Source organism: Nipponia nippon, unplaced genomic scaffold (assembly GCF_047370975.1).
Source record: "Nipponia nippon isolate SJK-2023a ecotype South Korea unplaced genomic scaffold, ASM4737097v1 scaffold_9, whole genome shotgun sequence".
In the NCBI taxonomy this organism is placed as follows: domain Eukaryota; kingdom Metazoa; phylum Chordata; class Aves; order Pelecaniformes; family Threskiornithidae; genus Nipponia; species Nipponia nippon.
Genome location: NW_028262413.1, coordinates 5,363,814 through 5,389,117, shown reverse-complemented (window position 1 = coordinate 5,389,117; position 25,304 = coordinate 5,363,814). Strand labels below are relative to the sequence as shown.

At 57.7% G+C, this 25,304-nt stretch overlaps 3 protein-coding genes across 4 annotated transcripts; 2 read left to right on the top strand and 1 right to left on the bottom strand.

Annotated features, from left to right (window-relative positions):
- Positions 1-1,601: 1,601 nt before the first annotated feature.
- On the top strand, positions 1,602-20,378 carry P4HTM (prolyl 4-hydroxylase, transmembrane). Of its 2 annotated transcripts, XM_087745296.1 has the most exons (9): positions 1,602-1,993; positions 2,065-2,146; positions 11,443-11,633; positions 12,665-12,761; positions 15,625-15,787; positions 17,389-17,574; positions 18,034-18,124; positions 18,673-18,796; positions 20,055-20,378. In XM_087745296.1, exons 1-9 carry the CDS (start codon positions 1,724-1,726, stop codon positions 20,276-20,278), a joined length of 1,428 nt encoding a protein of 475 aa, XP_087601422.1. In that variant the 5' UTR covers positions 1,602-1,723; the 3' UTR covers positions 20,279-20,378. The 2 variants fall into 2 exon arrangements, with proteins under 2 accessions (XP_087601422.1, XP_087601423.1); XM_087745297.1 differs by having other exon boundaries at positions 1,630-2,146; positions 11,370-11,633.
- Positions 5,823-10,356, bottom strand: LOC104016901 (secreted frizzled-related protein 5). The gene is made up of 4 exons (XM_009469853.2): positions 8,951-10,356; positions 8,008-8,180; positions 7,019-7,105; positions 5,823-6,157 (listed from the first exon to the last, which is right to left on the bottom strand). Exons 1-4 carry the CDS (start codon positions 9,274-9,276, stop codon positions 5,823-5,825), a joined length of 921 nt encoding a protein of 306 aa, XP_009468128.2. The 5' UTR covers positions 9,277-10,356.
- A 4-nt stretch (positions 20,379-20,382) lies between the features above and the next one.
- WDR6 (WD repeat domain 6) lies at positions 20,383-25,261 on the top strand. The gene is made up of 6 exons (XM_087745290.1): positions 20,383-20,599; positions 20,671-23,116; positions 23,439-23,534; positions 23,742-23,858; positions 24,055-24,173; positions 24,255-25,261. The coding sequence occupies exons 1-6, from the start codon at positions 20,533-20,535 to the stop codon at positions 24,743-24,745; spliced, it is 3,336 nt and encodes a 1,111-aa protein (XP_087601416.1). The 5' UTR covers positions 20,383-20,532; the 3' UTR covers positions 24,746-25,261.
- Positions 25,262-25,304: the final 43 nt, after the last annotated feature.

Genomic DNA, 25,304 nt, shown 5'->3' with positions numbered 1-25,304 from the left:
TTGCTCCAGCCGCTGTCTCCCGACTTCGTTCCCTCCTCTGCTCCCAGCAGCAGCCTCTTTGTGCCCTCCCCATGATATATTCTAGGGTCGGCCTCTTCCTTCCTCTCCCCTTCCCAAACGATGGTCAAAGTCTGGGCACACTGGACCCAGGGGAAGGGACAGCACGGGGGAAGCCTTGCTAAGACCCAGCAGTTTGCAGTGCGTAGAACCAATGTTTAAAATGTTGTTTAAAAATGTAATGTGCAAAGTACTAATTAAGATAAAAGCTGGTGTTCTTGTTGTCTAAATGTAACTATCGTAACACTCTTTGCAAAACAGGTACGTGGAGTTCCCTAATCCCAAAGAACTCTCACTTCTCTTACGTAATTGTCCAGCTTTCAGCTAGATGAGAATGGGGTTTTGTCTCCCTCCTTCCCTCCCTCCCTCTCCCGTGCCCCCACAAAATGCTTTGCTATGAATCCTTGTTTGTAGACAAGCTGCGGCCAGACTCACTGAACAGACTGCTGAGATGCTTGGCCGAGGAACAGTAATAAATATGCATACTGCACCCCCTAATTCTTTCAAATTTTCTGAAACTAGAGCTTTGTCAGCAGTTCTGTTTATTTTAAAAGAAAACAAAACACCCTTTCTGAAGGTGGTGAAAGTCCTGGTTTGCACGCACAGATCCTGTTTCTATATTCTAGGAAAACAACAGGACTGACTTGCTTTTGCAGCCCGGGCAGGGTGACTTCTGTGTCGGTGTCAGACAGAAAGTTGTAGGCTCCAAGACGAAACCTGCAGAGCACAGGGACCGTTGGCTCTGCGTAAAGTGACTGACGCTGCTTTGAGAGGCAGGTGACGGGAAGGAAACAGGAGTTCTCCACGCCGAAAGACAAGGCCAGGTTTTTTCCCTCTCATAGGTACACGGCCCTATTCGAGTCAGCAAGGTTACGTGAACGTAGGTGAATAGAAAGTGGCTCGGGAGCCGTTAATTCCGAGGTACAAGTTTCCCTTTGGTGCATTACTGCTACAGATGTGGAATGTTTGCTCTCTTTTTTTACTTTTTGCACTTGTTTCCAGTTCCTGCGCCAGCCTGACACCTCTCCATCCTTGCATCCGATCCTCTTTTATTTCAGCTTCGCTTGTGTTAGTGCATTGGCTGCCTCACCTCTAATAGTCCTCAGGCTTCCCAGACTGTAACAAAAAGTTTTCTACCGATGACGTAAACTGCATGACTGCTGCTCTACGCGCTGCGCCCGCGCGGGGACAGGGGCAGCAGGAGGTTTCTGTACTATAGTCTTGCACTCTAAATTTTAGACTTTTTAAGTGAGTGAAAAAAAAAAAAAATATAACTTTATTTTTAAATGAGGCACTTGTTCTGGGAATTCCTTTCCTCGCCCCGGTCTGGTTCAGGTTGTGGGACGGTGCTGGCGGGGGGCCGCAAAGCTGCTGCCGCCCTTCGCTTTTCTTCGCAGGCGCTGGAGAAGGGGGCAGGGGCGGCGGAGACCGCCCGGGAGACGGTTGCCAGAGGCGTGCCCGTGGTTTATTTGAAATAAATTGTGAGTTTCTAACTTCGGCGGTGTCCTGGCTCTTCTTGCGAGAGGGCAGCGTGCTGTTTCCCGCCAGCGCCGCGCCCGCCCCCCCCGGCTCCGCCCCCTCTGGCCACGCCCCCCCGCGGCGCGGTGACGCAGCACGCCGGGCGGTTGCCGGGGTGACGCGCGAGGCCGGGCGGGCCGGGGGCGCGATGGCGGCGGCGGCGGCGGCGGCGGCGTCGCGGTCGGAGGGTCCCCCGCTGCCCGGCCCGCCGGGGGGCCGCCCGCGGCCCGTCTGCTCCCGGCCCTACTTCCTCGTCCTCATGGTCTTCGCCCACCTCTACGTCCTCAACGTGCTGGGGCTGCTGCTCTTCGTGCACCTCAGCGCCGGAGAGGCCGGCGGGCCGCCCGCCGCCGCCGCCCCCCCGCCGGCGCCGCCGCCGCCGCCCGCCCGCGCCCTCCCGCGCCTCGAAGGCATCAAGGCAAGGCCGCGCCGCGGGGGCCGGGGCCGGGGCCGGGGCCGGGCCGCCGCTGACCGCTGCTCTCCCCGCAGGTGGGCCACACGCAGCGGGTGGAGCTGGTGCCCGGCAGGGCCCACGCCCTGCGCACCCTCAGCCTCAAGCCGCTCCTCTTCGGTGAGTACCGGCCCCGCGGCCTCCCGCCCCGGCGGCCTCCCCCGGCGCCGGCTGGTGGGGTGACAGCCTGGCCGTCAGCCGGGGCTGCGGGAGCGGTGCCCGGGGGTCCCGGCAGCTCCGGGAGAGTTCCGCCGCCCTGTCTGTCTGTCCGTCTGACACCCGCCGCTGTCTGACACCCACTCGGGGGGAACAACGACTTCTCGCCTGTCCCCTTCTCCTCCCTCTGTCGCTTTTCCTTGGGGCCGCGTTAAAAAGAGTGCGATTTCGCTGAAGGGATTTTGATACGGTATTGGCAGGGGTTACGTGTTCCCGATGGCCCGCTTAGGAGGATTTGGAAAATTAACCTTTCCAGGCTTTTCAGCGTCCCTTTAAAGCACCACGAACAGAGAGGAGATCGCTGAAGAGGACCTCGAAGAAGCTGCTCAGTATTAGGAAGGGATAAGAGACCCCCAAACTTTTGGTAATAAATGATGATAAAGCAATTTAGTGTTGATGCGTCCATGCTGAGGAAATGAGTAACAGGAGAATTGACAGATTTAACGTCTTCCACCATTTTGCGTCCTGTTCTAGATTTATCTTTATTTCTGGCTGCTCTGATACACAACCACACGACATCCTTCTTTCAGCTATTTTAAAACCTTCTTTACCTTTCTGCGATTTTTGCTGTGACTGGTAAAGTCTCGTTAATTGAACTCTGTGTTCTGGAAATCCACTGAGAATATACAAATTAATTTTTTGGGGACAGACGATTACAAAATTCGTGCTACTGCAAAGTCAGAGAAAACCTGTTGTCTCTGGAAAGATAGCATTGAGAGTCTTTTAGATGCTTGCTCAATAATATAAAAAGAGGGTTTTTTTCTAATTCCATATAGATTGTACACACTGAAAGCCTGGCCATAAATCAGATAGGTTTCTTATTAAACTCCTTTAATGCAATAAGTATCTGGAAGAAATATACAAAGTTCTTGTCATTTCTACATAGGTGGTACTCACGGTATGCAAATTTCTAAGTGAATTTCTGTCTGACATTGGGTAAACAGACCCCCCAACCTGGTGCTGATACCCCACAGCGTTCACAAAACTGACGTCATTACCAGAACCGTGGTCTGGGGCGATCGCTCTGGTTTTCGCTCAGGAAGACTCCTCTTCCCACCCTCTCTGCCCTACTGGTACAGCTTAAGTAAAAGAGTTGATCCTGGCCTGCCAGGAAGGTGATGAAGTTGAGAAAAGGCAGGTTGGTCCGGGCAGCGGTAATCCCACAACTTTTCACTTGTCACTCCGGCACCTCCGTCGGCGCCGGGGGAAGCTTTGCGCCCTGAGGATGGTATCAGGGACAGGGACGGACGTTCAACGTTTGAGATGCCACGGGAGTCTCTTCTTTGTCCTCCGATAGGGAGTCCCTTATTTAGAAACTGCAACTCGCAGGACAGCTCTTATCTCCCGGATGAACCTGCCAGGAGCCAGCTCTGACTTTAAAAGACTTCCAGAGACTTCTCTATCTATGCAAACAATACCAATCTAAATCAACGGGTTTAAAAAACAAAACTAATTTATTGCATCTCTGTTGTTTAAATTAGTGGAAGTGTGTGTTTAACTTGGTTGCGTTAGACAAAACCAGAAGTCGCTAGCAAAGAAGGGCTCTTGAATTTCTGGGGATTTTACTTAACACAAAGTGTTGCGGCATGCGAGAGCTGGTTTAAGGAAATAAGTGGCTGGTCTGTGATCTTTGCTTTCAGCAGAGCAGGCCGTAGTGGGACTACAGCAGTGGATGGCTCGTCGGTGATTTAGCGTGAGCTCTCCGCTTTGGAGCGTGGCACTGGGCACCGTAAGGGAACTTGCGGTTTGTTTTTAAATGTGGGTAAGTCATCTGCGTTGAACGCAAGCGTGGAGCTATGAAAAAGTCCCTGCCCTAATTTTTTCCCCCTGTGGCTACGAGACGTCATTTGTAAAGCTTGTAAGTCAGACCATCTGTGCACTTTTTAGTTAGGAAACACTAATAATCAAATAATCCTATTAAAGGAAAACAAATATTAGACAAAGCCTTTTCGACCTTCGGAGCTTTTATGTGTTGTGTTTTCCAAATGCAGTCTGTTCAGAAGATACTGCCATCGCAGGGACCACCTGGCAGCGGATTCTGTGAATTGGACGGCAGTTTGCAAGACAAGGCAGCAGGGAGGAATAAAAATAGGAAATCTTGCTGTGTTTTTCTTCGGAGCCTCGGGGAATAGAAGTAATCGCTGCACAAATGTCAGGGCGCAGCTGAATTTCAGTGTGAGTGTCGGAGCGCTCGTCTCAGCCCACACTAAATCTGAGGAGGAGATGTCATCGCGGGTTGTTGGTGTGCTTTACGAGCACAGGGAGGCAATGTGTCTCCATCAAACCGAGCGGCTCTGTCCACAACTGAGACTGCAGGCGTCGTGAACAAGGCAGAATGCATTTCTCCCAAAAGCAGTTTTTCCCTTTATTTTCTTATTTCAGTCCCAAGTTTAATCCAGTGTAGAAAACTTTCCACGGACAGTGCTTTGTTAGGCAGTAGAACTCCGACTTTTCTCATTTGGGAGCTGTTTTCTGCTCTGTGGTCTGTAGAGCTGTAGCTGCGTTTACCCCTGCAGGGAATTACTGTCCCTACTTACTCAGGTGAGAGCGAGCTGCAGAGGCCTTGGTGAGACTGAGCTTTGCCACCTTTTCTGTCTTCCTTGCGTGCAGGGGGAAGGCCAGACAGATGTGTAACGTTTCTTCCCCCCCATCTCAGAACTGCGCGTGTCCTGCTGTGCCGCGGTCGGGGCTCACCTCCGCGTCCCAAGCGAGGCGGCTGTTGCACACCAAAGCAGAGGTTTAAACAGCTGATGTCCCACTCCCGCTCTGCTCTTTCTCAAGGCTCTTGTGATATCTTTGATAGTTCCCCAGTTACCTGAATCTGATCCAAACTTAATTTCTGATATTAAAAAATGGGTTTCCCTCCCTTTTTTTTTTTTTTTTCTCCTCAGCTATCTTTGCTCTGTGCCTTTCCCGCTCGAGAGCGGCTCTTTCCTTTTACCTGTGCGGACGCTCATCAGCTCTCAGCGCGGCAGGCTGAAGGGACAGCCTGAGTGACTGCTCAAGGGCAGAGTTTAGCATTCATTTTTTAAGGGGCCAGGCACTGCCGGGATGGGTTCCTCTCCCCCTTAATTTACCTCGGTCTGTTCAAGAGTAAAGTATTTGCTCCATTACACAAAAAGCATCACTTAGCAGCCAGGGAGACTTTTGTGTAGTCTCTCTGGACAGAAAGCAAGCAGGCACTTGGACAGCATCAGTGTCTCAGGGTCAAATAACGAAGCCAAAATGGCTATTGACTGTGATGGTGAGAACTAGAAGGAACTGTTATTAAAGATCTCTTCCAGTTTGCACTTGCCTGCAGAGTTCGATTCGGTTTTGTTGTGACATTGGATCCTACATAAAGCCATCCGTCGCAAGCCCTGGGGCTGCAGAGCCTTGCGAGAGGGATATGTTAAGTCTGCATCCTTAAGCTCTGTCTCAGTAAAACAGGGATCTGTAGTGAGGCCCTATCTGTGGACTATGACTGCTTTGAATCACCTAAAAATATCGTCTGTGCATCTCCAAAACACCAACTGCCAGGGAAAGGAGTTTTCTAGCCAAAGGGAAAGGAGCAGTTTCTTATTGTTGGAATTGGGATTTTTCAGACCTTCCGGCCAGCCTGTTCAGGGCAGCGGTGATGTTTCCACCTCCGCACCGCCTGGTGCAGGTTCCTGTTCTTCTTCTGCCAGGCGTAGGCCTTGTTCACCACCACTTTGTCGCTCTGTACTTCGCCGCTTACAACGAAGACCCCTGCGTGAGTGCCTCTCATGATGTTGTGGACGCAGGTAGCGTCTATGTCCAGCCACTGCTGGAGCCTGGCGGGGATTTCGGTTCTGAGGAGCGGGCCGTGCTTCAGGACCTCCACCCTGGAGGGGTCCAGGTCAAAGTCTGAGATGGTGGTGGTCACGTTCTTCCTCAGGATTCGGATTTTCACTGCTGCGGGGGTTGGAAAAAGAGCTGTTAGTTCTGTTTACTTTTTATAGCTCTTACCTACTTAAACACACAGCCAACGCAAGGCTTTCTTGCTGTTTCTGTAATGGGGTGACACATCCATCCAAGCTCTTGTAATTGCAGTGAACTTGTAAAAGTTCTCATTAGAGCTGAGTTTCCAGTACTGAACACCGTTCTTCTCGCTCCGCTTTTCTCATGAGAGTGGCGGAGGCGTATCAGCACCACTGCCTGGGCAGAAACCCTGTGGGAAGCAGGGGCACGAGCAAGTGGGTGCATCGAAGTCCTGGGCTCCTGCAAATCACTTGACTTTTCTCTGAGCTGGGATTTCAGGAGGTGACGTGGCTGCCAGCTGCCTGGGATTTTTAACTTTTTTTTTTCCCCCCATGAAGATTGTGTGCCTGAATTCGGGACAGTATCGTGAAAACTTCCTACCAGCTGACTGAGCAGAGCCAGTGCTGCCAGCTGCTTGGGCTAGGAGAGGGAGAGCCGCATTACTAGAACAACGGTATGGAAGTTTGAAATAACTAACGTGGCGTTTGCCAAAAGGTTTTTATGGGCATCAGTTGAAACATCGGTCTCCGAGGGAAAACCAGAGTAGTGCTTGTATTTAGCAGCCACAGACCAAAACCAAATCAGAGCCCACAGAAATAAAGCAGGTCTTCACCTTTGGTGCTGCCTGGAGCCGTTACCTAGCAGGTAAGTTGGGACCTGAAAATCCCTGGGATCTGCTGTGAAAGCCGCAGCTCCTCCAAGTCAGTTTGTTACCACAAAGCTGTTTTCTGTCCATGCCGCTGCTTGGCTGCTGCAGGGAATGGCAGCAACCGAGAGGAGGAGGAGGTCACTCACCAAAATCGTTGGCACAGAGGTTTTCCAGGATCTCTCTGGCAGTGCTGGCCTCCTCAAGCTCGCAGTCCTTGCAGCTGGCTCGGGGCACTGCTGCAACAGAAATTGGGTTATAACACCCTTGTCAAGCTTTGCTGGAAAAGGCATAATGCAGTTTTGACATCTGCGAGTGGTGGCTCCCGAGCTACCCAGTCCCTGGAGAGACAGCTTAGGCTGCCGGAGTGGGAAATGTGAAGCTCTCCTTTCTGTGGCTGGGGCAGACGCTGCTTGTCGTGCTTTGTTTAGGCTTGCGTGTGTTGCTGCGTGTTAAAGCAGCGGTGAAAATGCTTAATGAAGATCTCCTAGTTTGGATGAAACGGTAAAGCCATTGGTATGGCCAGACTCCACCCAGTGATGCTGAAATGAGGCGTCTGTTCTCCCCTTAACTGCTCTTGAATCTCCCCCAGTGTTCATCAGTATCTGGGTGTTTAATTTAGTCTTTCAGTCCTAAAGATTTTTTTTTTTCTTGTGTAACTCATGTCTGCAGAGGCTTATACCCCTTTGTGGTGTTTCCTAATGTTTAAAGAGAAAGCTTGCAAAACACTTCTTTTTGCATGTTTATTTAAACCCTGGGCACAACTGAAAGATCAGGGCTGCAGCTCCCCAGCTCCGCTGGAAGCACATTTCGCCGCCTGGAGCCTGCACGCAAGCTGTGCCTGAGTGTTCGGCTTTTACAGCAATTTCTTCCCCCTGCCCCAAACCCCGTGTGGTCTGACGGCACCCGGGGAGCTAATGAATACCGTAGAGAGGGGAACAAGCTGCAGTCAACTTCATGCTAATTTTCTAGACACGGTGGAGTTCCCAGAGAGAACGAAACTAGAATTTATAATTATTTTTTTTTTAAACATAGCTTAAACCCAGAAATATTAGGAATAGAAACAAGGCATAGGCCTTTTGAGCTTTCAGTGTTACATATGGGAAAACATATGAGAAAAAAGAAAAAAAACCCTTACTTCTCCTGCTCGAGGAATTTTCATCCGTGGAGATCGCCGCGATGCACAGTTCGTGATCTGCAGGAAACTTGTTGCAGTTCAGGATTTCGGGCCACGGGTAGCCGTAGCAAGCCATGACGGGTGCGCAGCTTCTCTTGACAGCTTCGCACAGGCTGCGGCAGGGGTAGATGAGCCTGGGGAGGGGATGGGGATTGCAGCACCTGTGGATCCCTTCTGGCAGCAGGCTGAGGGTCGAGCCCTGGCACCGCGCTGCTGCCGCACCGGGCTGTGTTGCACACGGTAGCGCTAGCAGAGCTATTTTGGGGTCTTTGATGTGTTTTGGACATTCATGCCCAGGAAGCAAACAACAAATTTCTGGGGGCAGGAGGGACGAGGCTGTTCGATACAGGCTGCTGCCAGAAGCCCTTCCCCAGGGCTCTTCTCTAGTTGTGCAAAGTTGCTTACCTGTACAGGTGCCTGATTAGATACCTGATTTCCTTAGCAGCTCTGTCCTTTGACGGCTGCACCTCGAAACTGAGGATTTCTCGCTGATGCTGGCACTGTTGGGCTGAGGAAGCCCCTGTGTGGTCAGGGCCGGGGCCGGAGCCAGGGAGGGGGCTGCAGGGGAGGTGGGAGGTGAAGCTGGTGGGTACCAGCAGCTACTGCAATGTGCAAGAGGGGTGGCCAGGGGAGACGGCAACAGTGCCTGGGGTGGGAGAGCAGGAAAATCCAGAGGAGGGAACATAATGTTTCTGCTCCTGCTAGATGAAATGCTCAATGTTTTGCTTTCAGAGGGAGGGTCCCTGCTGGGTAATGCAATTGCCCCTCGCCGAGAGGGGAAGCACGGCTTCTCGAGGGCTGCGCTGATGGCATAGCACCCATTTTCTCTTGGGAGGCAAATGCAGTTGCGCTCTTGGGGGGGTGTTACTTGCTACAGCTGAAATAACTTGTAAAAACGTCTTACCTGTCCAAGCAGATTGGTGCAAAGAGGGAGCAGAGGAAAATCCTAGCGTCTGGGTGGCACTCTCTGGCCAGCAAGGGCAGCCAGCTGGAAGACTGCTGGATCACCTCTGGCATGGTCTCGTGCTCCAGCAGGTTGGGAATCCTCATCTCGGAGTAGCCGATATCGTAGCACAAGGCCATGCGGTGTGGAATGGGTGTGCAGCTGGAGGATCTCCTCAGGTAGCTCGCCCAGGCTCCTGGAGAGCCCCAGAGTAGCAGGCGTGCCAGGAGACCCAGCAGCCATGGGCCACCCAGCCTCGAGGGGTGCCTGCGGTGGGCTGTGACCATGCTCAGAACGAGCTGGGAGTGGGCAAACGGGCAGCACACCCTGGACTGAGCTGCTCCCGACTGTGGGATGCCTTTTATAGCCTCCCAGCCACCTCTCTGTCAATCCATCCTCATTAAGTGCGGCCCTTTCAGAGCCCTCATGGGGAAGACAATGCTCCAATTTTCGTTTGCCAGCGGCCCCGATTGTTTGGATTTTAGCAGGGGTTTGGCTTAGATCAGCAGGTGTGGAAATGAGGGCAGTTGGGGAGGGATGAATGAGTTGGCCCATGTGTCTTGGGGCTCTTTCAGCCGAGATTGAATCTTTGTTTGACACCAGTGCTCCAACCCATCCCCTTTCTCTTGCTCCAGGATTAGTCTTTATTTCATAAACCCCAATGTTTTCCTCTCTTTTGTTTTTTGTAAAAGCAATCAAGTGTTGCTCAAAGTCAATTAGGAGGCATTTGTTTAGCTGGATCTATTGTTGAGCAGGCAGGGAGATAGGATGGTCTCACAGCCAGAAGTTAACCGTTTGGGAGAGCTGAGGGTAGAGAGGAACTAATTTGCAGCTGTGGAGACGGGTTGTTTGCAGACGGGATTGGCAGCGCTTAGCTGGAAACCCCCTCACCTTGCAACCTGCGTGACGGCGTGCGCTTCCCGGTTGACAGAATCTGGACTTCATTACGAAATCCCGTTACTACCACTGAAGAGCGGGATTGTCCTTCCTCCAGCACGTAATTAAGATTCCAGAAGCCGTCATTATCGTAGCCCAGTTTGGGGAACTGGAAATACTGGGGGCGTTGCTTGCCAGGTTCGTTTGGACCTGGTGCCGTGCCATGAGGTTCAAACCGGCCAGCGGAAGCTCCGGCTCTGAAGCATCCTCTGGCACAAGGACCCTGCACTGCCTGTGGCGGAAATTATTTCCTCGGCGGGTGTTATGGATACAGCTGGCTGCATTGTGTTTCTGGGGCTTCCCAGGAACATCTCATTTTCTCCAGGGCTAGTTCTGGTCTGTACTTAGCAAGAAGCCAACTGCTTATTGACAGTTTGAGCCGATAGGGTTGATTTAAGGTCATGGAAGTAATTAACTATTTTTTTTTTTCCTTCCCCCTTTGAGGATTGCTGCTATAGCGAAGATATAATGTGTCCTTGGCACATGCCTGCAGGAGCTCTAGGGGCTGCGATTTGGAGAGCAGGACCTTGGGCCTAGGAGCACTTAAACCTGTCCTGCTTTGGTGGGTTTTCTTTCCCTCTTCAAAAGTCTCAGCAGCTGGTAACGAGATCCCCGTAGCGGTGACAAAAGGATCTTCTCAACCTGCTGGGCCACAGTGTAACTGTGCTGTGGGATGGGACCTCGCCAGCGCTTTGCAAGTGCGTGCCCAGTGCACCGTGCAGCTGGAAATCTCTTAGCCTCATAGTCGTCGGTGGATTCCTCTGCATTTAAATTTGCTTGGGGTCCTGGTATTGCGTGATTGCTGCTGGTGTCACGCTGCAAAGGAAAGCTGGTGATACCGGGGTGCTACCTGGGTATGGAGCACACACCACACGCCATGTGCGGTGTCTTCCCCTGTAATAATAAATTAGAAGGTCATTTTTAGTGGGGGATCAAGGGAATGAGTGGGAATAAGTTTGGAATTTGTTTCCTTGCTGTTTGAGTTTCGTAGTGGAGCACTGTGCCAGGTTCCCCTGAAAGGCATTTGGTTTTGTGCAAAGTGCTGTCCTCTCCGCGTGAGAGCGAGGAAGCCTGAAACCCTGCCTGTCACCGCTGCCCGCCGCAAAGCTTTTAGCCTGCCTTCCTGTAGAGCAGCAGTTCCCAGCCCATGATCCACATGTCACCTTTGAAGTGATAATATGCGGTGATATGCACGTGTTTGTTCACTCCTTTGTCCATTGTGGTATCTGTGAGAGAGTTTAAGGGCTTGACCCCTGGATCCAAACATTTAGGAACTGCTGCTGTAAAAATACCCGCCTTCGGCAGCTCAGGTGTGTGGCATATGCTCTTTGAGAGCTCTTCTGGTAGAAGGCTGGATGTGTTTGAATATCCCAAACTTAGCCATTTTCTAAACTGCTCCCCCCACCTCTTTTTTTTTTTTTTTTTTTTTTTTTTAAATTCTGAGTGGCCTGCCATCAGTATGGGGTCCCACTGTAACAGTTCCTCAGGCACTGTTGCTGCTCACACTTTTTCTGCAGAAATTCCCGACTTCCTGACAGAGGAGGAGTGCAAGCTCATCGTCCATCTGGCACAGCTGAAGGGGCTGCAGAAGAGCCAGATCCTACCGACGGATGACTATGAGGAAGCCATGGAAATGATAGAAATCAGCCAGATGGACATTTTCAATCTGCTGGATCACAATCAGGATGGGCAGCTGCAGCTCAAAGAGGTAGAGTGCGGGACAGACCGGGGGAGGTTTGCAGGGGGACCCTCTGGCAGGTCCCCTCCTCAGATTGTCTCTTGATTGCTCACGTGCTTGGCCAGGGCCAAACCCCAGTATATACCGATCAGTATTTGCTTAATTTTATGTCTCAAGACTTGTGCTGGCCTTCAGCGTGGAATTTTCTGGGGAAACATGCAGCAGTTGCGATGCTGTTGGGAGGTAGCAGCGGTCCTTGGCAGGAGGTGTGTGTTTTGAATATGCTGGGTAAAATGTTCTTTGTGCTGTGCGTTTCCTCTTGCTGGGTGTCCCAGGGAAGGGAGTTCGTAGTGTAGGGCTGCTTTGTGCAGCCGGTGGGGACTGACTGCGCTCAGTTGACCAGATATCAGCAAAGCCACCTCCATTAATGACCCTGGAGGGGGATAATGAGCACCCTGTCCACAGCTCTTCGGCACCCTTGCCCTGCGTGGTGGGGTGCGTCAGGGCGGGCGCTGGCACTTCAAGGATGTCCCTCCCCAGGCGCCCATCTCAGGGGGGCTGGGGTTGCGTGCTGTCCTGTGGGCACCCCGCACTGTGGAGTACGGGGATCTGTGCCAGCGACAACCCAGGGCAGGGCCCCTTTCTCCGGAGGTCAGAACCTGCTGAGAGCTCTCCGGGATACTGCATCTCTCTGTCCACGTCGAACAGAAGCGCTTTGTTCCAAGCCCTTATCTTGGACAAGTAAAAGCGTTCACTTTTATCATCAGTAGCTTTACTTTCCCTTCAAGAGAAAAAGCTGTGCCTCTTCCATCTCATGACTGGTTAATCGAGTCCCAGCAGTCATTTGCCATGACCTAAACTGGAAATAACAGCACTCATCAGCCACACACTGTGTGTGGCTGCCAGATGATTCTCACTGCAGTCTTTCTGCAGAGACGTGCTGACGCCTGGCTGGCCGATGCTCTGCAGAGGAGAGCCCGCCAGGCCTCAAGCGGGGAATCTGTAGGGTTTCGTTAGTACAAGAAACCGGTGCCCGGTCTTGATCCATTTATGAATTTCAGGTGTTGACCCACACCCGGCTTGGGAATGGCAGGTGGATGACCCCCGAAAACATCCGGGAGATGTACACTGCAGTCAAGGCCGATCCCGATGGGAATGGTAAGAGCAGCTCCAGGGGGATCCCTTCACCCTCAGCACGCTGGATGCCTCGCACAGCCGTGCGAGGCAGAGCAAGAGCCGTGTCCCTGCCCAGGCCTGTTTCTCTAGCTATGCTCTTCAAAGGAAAATAATGCTGCTTTAGAGACCTTCACAGAAAAGTAAAATCAGTGTAAACCTCTCATCGCAGCACTCCTGCCCCTTCATCGTCAGTCTATCAGCAGTTCCACCGCCTGGTGTTGCATCTTGCAGGACCAGAACACAGCTCTGCACTCCCTCTCCCCTGTCAGACCTGCCTCCGTCCGTGCCCAGATGTAACAGGACCTTCAGGGTGTGGTTCTGCTCCTGTGGTCTGAGAGACCGCTCTGGCTCTGACTACGTAGCTCATTACCTGGGCTGCAGGTTTTAAGGTGCGCCCTCCACTCTCCCCCTGTTTTCAGGGAGACTTCTGCAGCAGGCTGGGAGCGTGCATCGCTGGCAGGGGAGGGTGGAAGAAGTGGTGGTGAGCGTAGCCTTGTAGGCCAGCCTTTGCTGCTGACCCCCCTCTCTGCCGCTGCAAGCTCTCTGTATTCCATGAGGCCACTTCTGCCCCTCCTGCCCCCGGTCTCTCAAGGGCTCCCGCTGGTCCGGACCTCTGCTGCTCTAATTAGAGTGGCCTCAATTAAGCAACTCTCCATTTCCTAATCAAATTAAGTGAACGCACAGGCTCTGCACGCTCTTTTCTAGTGACCTGGCGTTGAGAGCTGCCCAGGAGGAGCTGCTTTGGAGTTGAAGCAGTACCCGTGTGAATGCCTAAATATCCAGAGGGCACCCCGTGCCCCACTCCTCTGGGCTGGTGGCATTCTTGGCAGGGCTAGGAGCCGGACATTAACAAATGAAATGTCCTGTTAAAGCGCTCTTGGCAGGACCTTGCTTTCAGAGTGCTGCTTCCCTCTGTTGTTAGGTTGGTACGTGACACCCAAGAGACCAGGTCACAACCTGGATGTGGCACTGCGTCATCACAGACCGCGTGGAGTAAGGGGAAGCGGGGACAGGGAGACACTAGAAATAATAATGGTCTGGATCATTTGGTCAGGAGCACCGGCACCTGAGGAACTGTCCCAGGCTGACCCTGGTGGCTGGTCCTTCCTCCCACTGAGGGTGCTGTGTGCCCGGGGAGCAGAGCTGTCACCACAGCAGCACTGGGTTTGCTGCCTGAGCGAGCTCCGCGTGCAGCCCACGATGCGACGCAGCCCACGATGCAACGCAGCCCACGATGTGACGCATGCTGGCTGCTGGGCAGCCCAGTGCAGCGCTGCGCACGCTCTGATCCCAGGACCTGGTCCCAAGTGCAGGGCTTCCTTCTTCTCCAGAAAGGGGAAACAACAAATGTGAGGATTTTTCTGAAGCCGACAAAGGCAAAAGTCCATCCCTTGCCAAGTCCAGTTAAGCGCAAACAAGAAATACCTGTTTTAGTACCTCTCACTTTTCTGTTATTTCTACTTACACAAGATCACGCTCTATTGTATTTCTCCCTCATGCTTTGCAGTTACACAAATGCAGAAGAAGGTACTGCTTGGTTTGGGTTTAGCTTTTTTAAATTACCTTGCAAGGTCTTGTAGAAAATGTGGTCTGAGGTGTCCCACTCTGCTCTTAAATGCGTCTATTTTAAATAAGTAACAAGCCCCAAGGCATCAGGTGGTGCAGGCTTTTTAGCCGTGGCATTGCATGTGTTAGAACTGTAGTGGAGAGAGAGCATAGAGAACTGTCCTCACCTTTGTTGGATTCTTTTGGGTGGTTTAGGAGCTTTTTAAAGTTCAAAATGGTATTTTGCCTGTCCCAGTTCTGCCACTGCATGGCAGCTAACAGTTCACTTTTGCAGGTTGCTGTGCACCCTCTGCTCATCTAAAGGCGAGAGCAGTACTGGGGTCTGTAATGCTGCGCGTACGGGGTGCAGCCCATGGTGGGCACGGTGGTGGACCCCAAATGGGGTTTCTTGGAGGAAGGCAGTTTCTGCAGTGCCCTCAGCTGGTGGTTTCTCCGAGTACAGGACACCGAGGGCTGTTACCTGCACCAGAGTCATAGAATCATAGAATCATTAAGGTTGGAAAAGACCCTTAAGATCATCAAGTCCAACCGTAACCTATCACTGCCAAGTCCACCACTAAACCATGTCCTCGAGCACCACATCTACCTGGCTTTTAAATACCTCCAGGGATGGAGACTCAACCCCTTCCCTGGGCAGCCTGTGCCAGTGCCTGACTACCCTTTTGGTGAAGAAATTTTTCCTAATATCCAACCTAAACCTCCCCTGGCGCAGCTTGAGGCTGTTCCCTCTTGTCCTATCACTTGTTACTGGGGAGAAGAGACCGACCCCCACCTGGCTACAGCCTCCTTTCAGGCAGTTGTAGAGAGCAATAAGGTCTCCCCTCAGCCTCCTCTTCTCCAGGCTAAACAACCCCAGCTCCCTCAGCCGCTCCTTGTAAGACTTGTGCTCCAGACCCTTCACCAGCTTCGTTGCCCTCCTCTGGCCACACTCCAGCACCTCGATGTCCTTCTTGTAGTGAGGGGCCCAAGACTGAACACAGCACTCGAGGTGCGGCCTCACCAGTGCTGAGTACAGGGGCACGATCACCTCCCTGGTCCTGCTGGCCACGCTGTTCCTGATATAAGCCAGGATGCCATTGGCCCCCTTGGCCACCTGGGCACACTGCTGGCTCATGTTCAGGTGGCTGTCGGCCAACACCCCCAGGTCCTTTTCTGCCAGGCAGCTCTCCAGCCGCTCCTCCCCCAGCCTGTAGCGTTGCCTGGGGTTGTTGTGACCCAAGTGCAGGACCCGGCACTGAGCCTTGTTGAACCTCACACAGCTTTTCCTCTATTCCCGTAGGCGTGCTGAGTTTGGAGGAGTTCAAACAACTGAATATCCGTGATTTCCACAAGTACATGGGAAGCCAGAAAGTGAAGATGAGCGACTTGGTGCGCAACAGCCAGCACACCTGGCTGTACCAGGGCGAGGGGGCACACCAGGTCATGAGAGCCATACGGCAAAGGTAAGGGCTGGGCAGCCGAGGGGCGGTGGGGTTTGTGTCGGCACGAGGACCACCTGTGCTGGGAGAGGCAGTGGCAGACTTGCTAATATTCACACTTCCTAATTGTGTGAAAAGGCTTTGGAGTGTAAAGAGCAATGAACACAGACACGAAATGGGGAGAGGAGGTTTTCATTATAACAAGAATTTGTATTGTCCTGTGGAAAAGGAAAAAGAAAAATCAAAGCTTTCAGCATCTCCATTCACTTTTGGGAACAGCCCTATAAAACCAAGACGACTTGGCATTATATGAAATAATTCATTCTAATTAGTAAATGAGCTTACTGGGAGAAACTGCCCGTTTCCAATGCTGTCCGGGTGCCAGGAGTTACTGTCATTTGCTTTAGTTACTCATGCATTTCACTGAAATCTGTCTTAGCTGTTCAGAGCTGACTTTTTAACAAGCACACCTTCACCTCAAGTAAGCCGAGTTAGATTAATCCTCCAAGCACACATATCGCAGGGCAGCTCACAGCAGACAGGAGAAGCTCTTACCCTTCCCTTCATCTCAGATTTGCTACTGGGAAGCATTGAAACCCAGCACGCAGGCCAAATCGTTTAGCCGTGGTGAGTTTCAGATAATTGGCCAGAGACTCTCTTGTTCTTGTGGTGCTGGTCCTCACCCAGAACATGGGTGGGTAAAATCTGTCCCGAGGCTTGAAAACGCCTGTCGGCCACTCCTTTTCTTCAGCGCATTCCAGCAGGAGAATGGGGCCGCATATTGCCTTGATTAGAGCAGACTGTGGCTGCCACCTTCTCCGTGCCAGCTAGCCGACACACACACAGGCATCGGCATACTGCTTTTACGCTCTTCGGTTGGCCACTGTTAGGAGGACGTGAAGACATAGCGCTGGAGGAGGCTGTTACAGTCCTCCCTGGGACCGTGCGGTGCCTGGCGGGGCTTTGCCATCCTGCCTGGGTGCCGCCCCGAGGGCTTCACCGGTCCGAATTCTCAGAGCTCTGAGTGTTCTTTGGCAGGTCTCGAGAGGTACCTGCTTGCCTTGGGGATGATCTCAGATGTAGCAGTGGAAAAATCCCAGAGCAGGAGGGCTCCGGTCTTCTTGATCGCTTCCCCTGCCCCTCTGCCCTGGGGAGAGGCTGCTGAAAAGGCAACAGGGAAAGGTGAGTTAGGTGACAAGAATATTCCTAGAGCTAGTCTCTCCTTCACTCTCAGCAGGGGCCCTGTGCTTTGCTAACTGTCCCTGAGGTGGTGTGCAGGAGTCCAGAGAAGCCATGAGATGGCACGTGGCGGCTCCAGGGACACACACAGAAGGGATCTTGCTGAGCAAGCGAAGTCTTCCTGAGAGCAGTCCTGCTGGAGATGCACCCTGCGGTTTTGGGGTTTTTTTATTAACCTTGACGAGGACTTTCTGAGCTGATGCTGATGGTCCAACAGATCTGTAAGGACCTAGTTATCTCTTGGCATGCTTGCTGCAGCCCGTCCGTCTCTCCGGTCTGCTGGGGAAGGGGGTTATCTTTCTCTGGATATATTCGGTGCTTGGGAGTAGCATCCCACCGGGGTGATGGTGCTTTCCCCTCACCTGCTCTGTTCTCCTCTTCCCCAGGGTAATGCGCCTGACTCGCTTGCCCCCCGAGATTGTGGAGCACAGCGAGCCCCTCCAGGTTGTGCGGTACGACCAAGGAGGGCACTACCATGCCCACATGGACAGCGGCCCCGTCTTCCCCGAGACCGCCTGCAGCCACACCAAGCTGGTCGCCAATGAAAGCGCTCCCTTTGAGACCTCCTGCCGGTAAGGTCTGCCTTGGCCCAATCTGGAACGCGTTAGAGAAGAGGTGTGGAGAGCCATTGTCGCCTCGCCTCACGTGGGACTCGGTGCTCGGGTTGTGGGCTCGCAAACTGGCTCTGGAGATTGTCGGCATGAAGGGGTCTGAAGAGGGAGGTGGGTGAATCCTGCAAGTCCACGGGGCCGGTGCGAGGAGGAGGGCAGAGCGATTCTGCAGAGCGGCTGGGCCATCCCCACCAGAGGCTAGGAACGCACCCTCAGAGGCTAAATCCCCACCCATTGCATGTGGGAATTTTCTTTGTTGTCCTCGTCTTGGCCTTGGAGAAAAGCTGATGGTGTCAATCACGTATCTTGTGATGTCTTGGAGGAACCGCTGTACGTACAGTGGAGGGGCAGGGTGCGGACGGCCCCTGTGCGTCTCCTCCTGTTCCAGTTGTGTCCCCTGACAGCCACTCTGTCTTGCAGGTACGTGACAGTGCTGTTCTACCTGAACAACGTGACTGGGGGAGGTGAAACAGTGTTTCCTATAGCTGATAACAGGACGTACGAAGAGATGGTAAATGAATCGCGCCTACGTGTTACCCCTGGGGATTTTGAGTCCCTCTTTGAATGTCTTTATTCGCTGTGGCTGCAGAAGGGGTCTGGTGCTTGAGGTTGGTGGATGTCAGCCTTCGTAGCTAGAACATGGGGAAGCTGTGTCCCTCTGAGGCCAAGGGGAGAGGCGCGGGGCTTTGACAGCTCCAGCTCTCCCCGCTCAGAGGCGTGAGGGACGGTCTCTTGGCCTTGCTGCCATAACATGGGTCCTGCTCGCTTCTGTCTGGGCAGGTTTCTCAGACTAAGTCTTGGCAGGTATGTGGTGCTCCTGTCAGGCAACGTGTTAAGGAACGGGCGGCTGCTCGGAAACAGGTCATGGACCTCCAGGGGGGCTGAAACCGGCTGCTCTGGGTGGGTTGTGAAAGCCCTGCCCTGCCCAGCATCAGCCTTGAGCTGTCCCTGCGGGGCGTTCAGGCAAAGGGCAGGGTGACGGCTGGCAGCAGAGGCAGCCCAGTGCGCGCGCTTCGTTCCAGCCCCGTTTGCGACACCTTCTCTGTGGTTTCTTGCCAGTCTTTGATCCAGAACGACGTTGACCTGCGAGATACTCGGAAAAACTGCGACAAGGGCAATTTGCGAGTGAAACCTCAGCAAGGCACTGCTGTCTTCTGGTACAACTACCTGTCAGACGGAGAAGGTACGGTCCCGTTTCAAGACTCTGCTCTTGGGAGGGGTAGGGCTGCAGGAGGCGACAGCCATCGTCTTCTTGCGGCGGCTGGGAGCTCAGAAGAGAGCCAAAGGGTGGTAGCTGCCTGCTAGTGGGAACTGTAGAGTCTACTTGTCACCAGCTGGGTAGGAGCTTCCTGACCCTGAAAGGCCTTTGTTTACAGGCAGTAGGTCAGTGGCTCCTGATGTCTTTGGGGGACGGGACTAGCTAGCAAACAAAGACCTTGGCTGCACTAGCCATCGCCAGCTGCCTTCCATCCTGCTGTGCGAGCTAAAACTCCTGCTGGAACTTGGTCTGCAATTCAAAATGTTTCACTGATGTGGTGTTGCCCAAAGGGGTGGGGAGGGGAGGTAGACAAAGGCACGGCCATCAGCTCTGCAGCACAGGGAGGCATGGCCCGACTCCTGCTTTATAGCTCAGCCGCAGCCTGATGGTATGTGTCCTTGGGGCTGTTTTTCCTCACGAAGCGCAGCACGGTTTTCCCTGACAGCCAGGCTGGGGGATTGACATGAATCTCCCAGGCTGCTGCTGAGTATGACTCTGGAGTGTTTCGATGGCAGATTTCAAGCAGTGGTGGGAGGAGGAGTACAGCATCTCCGCTCCCCTGGGAGCGGCCCGTGTTTCCATCTCTAGAAAATCCACAGAGGAGGTCGTAAGCCCAGCGTTTGGTCTGTTGGATGATAATATCAGGACCATCACCCTCCTGTAAGAAGAGCCCTGTTGTATTTTTTATGAGCAAATTATTCCTAAATGGGAGGCGGCTGCTGATGCAAGTCTGCCACAGAAAAACCATGGGACCTCTGTAAAGAGAGGATCATTTAGAACTGCTGAAGTGCCATCTCTAATAGGGCCACGAGCCTCTGACTCCCACGGGCCTTCTAGCGGCAGCACCCGTCTCTTCCACGCCAGCCTCCCCTTTCGGGAAGGGCTGAGAAAAACGGCAGCCACGATGCAGAATGCAAGAGCCCCCTGTGCTGAGTGGAGACAGGGAGGCAACGAGCGTTTTGGGCAGGCTCCCCAAGCACTGGCGAGCTCCTCGTAGGCGCTAGGGTGGCGTAGCACTAAGACGGAGGGGTGCCAACTCCGGTGAGAGCTACCTGAGGTAAATCCAAGCAGGTGCTGTGGGCAGGAGGGCTGCTGCGGCGTTCGCCGGCCGTGCGGTCCCGGCTGCGCCTGCCCGCGCCGCAGCGCTCCTCGCCACCTCCTAAGCGGGGCTTTTCCTCCGCAGGGTGGGTGGGGGAGCTGGACGACTTCGCCCTGCACGGGGGGTGCCTGGTCACCCAAGGCACCAAGTGGATCGCCAACAACTGGATCAACGTGGACCCCAACCGCCGGCGGCAGCTGCGGTTCCAGCAGGAGATGGAGCGCTACGCGGGGGCCGAGGCCGGGGCCGGCGCCCCGGGGGAGTGGACAGTGGATAAAGCCTACAGCGGGGTGCACCTGGAGCTGTAGGGCCCGGCGGGAAGGGCTGCGCGCACGTGGCCTTTTCCCGCGCTGGGCGGAGGGGCGGGGCCGCGCCCGCGCCAATAAAGGGTGGAGCGAGAGAGACGGAGGGGGCGGCTCCGCGGGCTCTGAGGGGCGGGGCGGCGCGGCTCGGGCCAATGAGCGGCGGGCGGGGGCGGGGCCCGGGCCAATGAGCGGCAGGCGGGGGCGGAGCGGCGGGGCCCGGCCAATGAGCGGCGGGGCGGAACGGCGGGGCCGCCAAGATGGAGTCGGTGGCGCTGGTGGCGCCGGTGACGGCGCTGGAGGTGGCGGGGGACGTGCTGCTGGCGGGTGAGCGCCGGGGCCGGGGCCGGGGCCGGGGCCGGGAGGGAGCCGGCGGCGGCTGACGCGGTGTCCCGCAGGCACGGGCCCGGAGGTGGCGGCGTTCCGGCTGAGCGGCGGGGCGGCGGCGGGGCGGCGGATCGTGCTGCGTGAGGCCAGCGTGCAGGGGCTGCGGGCCGAGCCCGGCGGCGGCGGGGCGGTGGTGCGGGTGGCGGCCTTCGGCGGGCGCTGGCTGGCGGTGCTGGCGGTGCGGCGCGGCGGGGGGCGGCTGGCGGCCTGCGGCGGCGGGGCGGCGCGGGAGGTGGGGGCGCGGGTGTGGGAGGCGCGGTGGGCGGCGGGCGGGCGGCTGGCGCTGGCGCTGGGCGGCGGGACCGTGGCCATCTACGAGTGGCGGGGCGGGGGGCGCTGGCTGCGGCGGGCGAGCTGCGGCGGGGCCGGGGCGCTGCGCTGCGCCGCGCTGGCGGGGACGGGCTGGGGGCGGCTGGCGCTGGCGGCCGGTACGGCGGCGGGGGCGGTGGTGGTGTGGCGGGCGGCGGCGGCGGCCGCCCCGCGGCGGCGGCTGCTGGGGCACCGGGGCGCGGTGCTGGCGCTTTGCTACGCGGCGGCGCGGGGGCTGCTGGCCTCCGCCTCCGAGGACCGCAGCGTGCGGCTCTGGGCCGTGGGCGAGCTGGGCGGCGGGGACGGGGACGGGGACGGCTGCTGCCTGCTGGTCTGCTACGGGCACGGGGCGCGGGTGGCGGCCGTGGCGCTGCGGGGGCCGTGCCCGGTCAGCGCCGGGGAGGACGGCGCCTGCCTGGAGTGGGACGGCGGCGGCGGCGTGCGGCGGGCGCGGCGGGGGCACCGCGGGGCCCTCCGCGCCCTGGCCCTGCGCCCCGCCGGCGGCTGCCTCGCCACGGGCGGCGACGACGGCGGCGTCCGGCTCTGGCGGCCCCGGCGGGCGGCCCCGGCGGCGGCGGCGGCGGCGCTGGGGGCCCCGGTGCGGCCGCGGGCCGTGCTGCTGGCGGGGCCGCGGCGGGTGCTGGCGCTGGGCGAGGCGGGCGGGCTGGCGGCCTACGAGGCGGCGGCGGGGCGGTGGGTGCCGGTGCTGCCCCCCGCCGCCGCCGCCGGCGGGGCCCGGGGGGTGCTGGCGGCCGCCCCCCTCCCCGGCGGGGCCCGGGGGGTGCTGGCGGCCGCCCCCCTCCCCGGCGGGGCCGAGGCGCTCTGCGCCCTGGCCGGCGGCGACGGGCGCCTCCTCCTCTTCGCCCTGGGCCGGCCCGGGGCCGCCGCCGCGCTGGGGCTGTTCGAGGGGGCCGTGCGCGGGCTGAGCTGGGCCTCCCGCCCCGGGCAGCCCCCCGACACCGCCGCCCTCCTGGCCTCCGGGCCCGACGGGGAGATGCTCTGGCTGGACGTCGCCCACCGCCCCGGGCGGGCGCCGCGGGCGCGGCTCATGGGGCGCTACCTCCTGCCCCCCTGCAAGCAGCGCTGGCACACCTGCGCGGCCTTCCCGCCCCAGGGAGGGCTGCTGGTCTGCGGGGACCGCCGGGGCTCCCTCCTCCTCTTCCCTTGCAGCAGCTCCCCGGGGCGGGCTGCGGAAAGCACCGGCATCGCCGACGGCAGTGTTGCCGACAGCAGCACCGACCCAGCCGGCGAGGACTCCGGCGGCGAGTCGGAGCCCTCTTGCTTGTCACGCAGAGGGGCTTTTCCCCTCGAGGCCCCGCTGTCCGTGCTCTTTGGGCTCCACGGGAAGACGGGGGTCACCTCGGTGACCTGCCACGGGGGCTACATTTACAGCACCGGTCGGGACGGCTGCTACCGCCAGCTCCGCCTGCAGGGCCAGCAGCTGGAGGTCCTGCGGAAGCACAGGCCCTGCAAAGGGCTGCAGTGGATCGAGGAGCTGCGCTTCGCCCCGGATGGAGACCTGCTCGTGCTGGGCTTTCACGCTGACAACTTTGTGGTGTGGAGCAGCAGGACCGGCGAGAACCTGCACTGCGTCCCCTGCGGCGGGGGGCACCGCTCCTGGAGCTACTGCAGCAGCCCCTCGGCAGAGGCCTTCGCCTTCATCAAGAGCGGGGACGTGATGCTGTACCGCTGCGAGGCCGAGCCCTGCGAGCAGCAGGTGCTCCTGGCGTCCTTGCACGGGCGGGAGATCGCCTGCGTGCGGCGTCTGGGGGCAGTGGAGGTGCCTGGCCGCGCCGCCGTTAACGTCTTCGTCACCGGCAGCGAGGACACCACGGCCTGCGTCCTGGCGCTCAGCGAGCACTCCCGGGCAGCCGTGCCCCTCGCCCGGCTCAGCGACCACATCTCCAGCGTGAGGGCGCTGGCGCTGGCCGGCCCCGCAGGACCTGGCGACGAGGGCTTGTCTGCCCTGCTCTTCTCTGCGGGCGGCCGGGCACAGATTGAGTGCTACCGGCTGCTGTGTGCCGGGGACCCAGCCTCCGAGAGCGCCGTGGCCTGCCAGGTCATCCACGTGGCCTCGCACCGGCTGGACGAGCACTGGGAGCGGAAGAAGAACAGGCACAAGCTTGTCAAGATGGACCCGGAGACAAGGTGATGCTCGGGGACTGCCTGAGGCAGGATTAGCGGTGACTGCGGTCCGGGAGGGCGCTGGGAACTGCGCCGGCCTCCGCTGGGATAGCCGCTCTGCGTGGCTGCAGGCAGAAGGAGCCGGCTCGGCTCTGGTGTACGTTGCCCAGCGGCTGGGCCTGGAGGGGCTTTTGGGGTTAGGGAAAGGCTCGGTCTTTCCTCCTGCCTCCTCTGAGTGCGCAGAGCTGTGTCCCGCGCTGGGCTCGGGCTGCTCTGCTGCGCTGCCCGCCTCCCCGGGGCCGCAGGTGTCACCGAGACGTCGGTGAGCATCGCGTGTTTGCTGCAGGTACATGTCGCTCTCAGTCCTGCCCGGGACCAGCTCCGAGCAGCCGCCGACGCCCTGGAAGTTCCTGGCTGCCGCCTGCAGTGATGGATCGGTCCGGTGAGGACCTGTCGCGGGGCTTGGCAGGGAGAACGGAGCTGGGACTAGCAATGGCGGACCGGAGCAGAGCCGGCTCCGTGGGGAAGGCTGCTGCCATGGACGTGGCCGGCCCTGAGCCGGGAGCAGGATGGCGCATGGTGGGAAGTGGGGACAGAGGTGCCGGGAGCCCCCTTCTCCCACGGCCGACTGCCCTCTGCTCCAACGCAGGGTCTTTGGGCTGCTGGAGGCCGCTCGGAAGCTGGTGCTGGTGGCGGAGTCGTTTCACCACCAGCGCTGCGTGCTGAAGGTGGAGGCGTTCCCACACACACGGGCAGGTGGGGAGAGGTGAGCCCCGAACACTGTGCTGCGACCACCAGCGCTCTGGGGAGAAGCGTTCGTCCTTGCAGGGGCGGCAGCCGGCAGCTCAGCGGGTGGAGGGAAAGGAGAAATGGGTCCGTGGGGGCTGTTCTGCCGCCTCCCCGGATCTCGGTGGGGACCTTCGGGGCTGCGGCCAGAGGCTCCCCCAACGCCTCCCCTCTAGGAGGCACCTCCTGTGCAGTGCAGCCACCGACGGCAGCCTCGCCTTCTGGGACATCACCGGCCCCATCGCAGATGCGACGGACGCCCTGCACCGAGCGGAGGGAGAGATGCAGCCCCTGGGTAGGTGCAGCTGCCGGCGGCTCGGCTCTGCGTCTCCGGCCAAGGTGAGCATCGCTCTCCTGACCCAGCCTGTTTTCCCAGCCCTGGGCGCCCCGCTGCTCACTGTCATGGCTCACAGCTGCGGCGTGAACAGCCTCCACGTCCGCGAGACACCGGAGGGACGGTACCTGGTGGCCAGCGGCAGCGACGACGGCTCCATCCACGTCTGCCTGCTGGAGGTGGCCCCTGGCGGGGGCGAGGCTGCGGCGGGGACCTGCCTGCGCCTCCTGCAGCGGGTGGCCAGGCCCTGCGCCCACGCCGCCCACGTGACGGGGATCCGGGTGCTGCGGCCGGACCTGCTGCTCTCTGCCTCGGTGGACCAGCGCCTGACGCTGTGGCAGCGGGGCCCGGGCAGGCTGGATGCGCTCAGCACCACTTTCTTCCACGTGCCTGACCTGGCCGAGCTGGACTGCTGGGAGGCGGCGGAGGCTGGGGGGGAGCTGCGGTACTACTGCGTGCTCTGCGGGCAGGGCCTGGAGATGCTGCGCGGAACGGCCCCCCCCGAGCCCCCTCCGCCGGAGGCTCCCCAGTAACGGGAGCTCCCACCGTGCTCCCCGCATGCCTGGGGAGGGCACCCTGCGCTTGTGCTCTGCCCGTCACCGCAGGCCCTGTCCCAGCCTGCGTGCTGATGTGTCCCCTCTTGAGGGGACAGGTGTGCTGGGCTCCTTCGGGGACAGCATAGCCACATCTGGGGTGCTCAAGGCTGGCGGCCTCAGGGGAGAAGGCAGACGTGACCCCTCCTGGACAAGCCTGCAGCTCCCTAGGCAGTAAAGGAGGAGCGGGGTCCTGCCCTGTCCAGGCAAAGTTCCTCTTCCCTGAGGTGTGAGAGACCCCCATGCCTGGGCTTTTCAGCCCTGGTTCCAGAGGGGAACCTGCTCGGGAGGGCGCTGAGCACCGTGCCCAGCCCTGGCAGCTTGAGGGGACCAGTCCGGCGCTGGTGTGGCACCTGGCAGGCTGCAGCCTCCTGCTCCCTGGGACGGGGCCGTGTGACGGCCCTGCCCCTGCGGCGCTGGGGACTGTGCCGAAATGAGTGGGGTTCTCCACAGCAGCAGCCTGCGGGGTGAGGGGCGGCCGCCTACGCGTGCTGTGCCA

Excerpts from the sequence above, each read along its gene's own strand:
- P4HTM (XM_087745297.1), top strand. The coding sequence starts at position 1,724 with ATGGCGGCGGCGGCGGCGGCGGCGGCGTCGCGGTCGGAGGGTCCCCCG. Across the intron at positions 17,575-18,033 it reads CCCTTTGAGACCTCCTGCCG|GTACGTGACAGTGCTGTTCT; the intron begins GTAAGGTCTGCC and ends TCTGTCTTGCAG. Across the intron at positions 18,125-18,672 it reads ACAGGACGTACGAAGAGATG|TCTTTGATCCAGAACGACGT; the intron begins GTAAATGAATCG and ends GTTTCTTGCCAG.
- WDR6 (XM_087745290.1), top strand. The coding sequence starts at position 20,533 with ATGGAGTCGGTGGCGCTGGTGGCGCCGGTGACGGCGCTGGAGGTGGCG. Across the intron at positions 23,117-23,438 it reads AAGATGGACCCGGAGACAAG|GTACATGTCGCTCTCAGTCC; the intron begins GTGATGCTCGGG and ends TGTTTGCTGCAG. Across the intron at positions 24,174-24,254 it reads GGGAGAGATGCAGCCCCTGG|CCCTGGGCGCCCCGCTGCTC; the intron begins GTAGGTGCAGCT and ends CTGTTTTCCCAG.
- LOC104016901 (XM_009469853.2), bottom strand. The coding sequence starts at position 9,276 with ATGGTCACAGCCCACCGCAGGCACCCCTCGAGGCTGGGTGGCCCATGG. Across the intron at positions 7,106-8,007 it reads AAATTCCTCGAGCAGGAGAA|TGCCCCGAGCCAGCTGCAAG; the intron begins GTAAGGGTTTTT and ends CTGTTGCAGCAG. Across the intron at positions 6,158-7,018 it reads CCTCTGTGCCAACGATTTTG|CAGTGAAAATCCGAATCCTG; the intron begins GTGAGTGACCTC and ends CAACCCCCGCAG.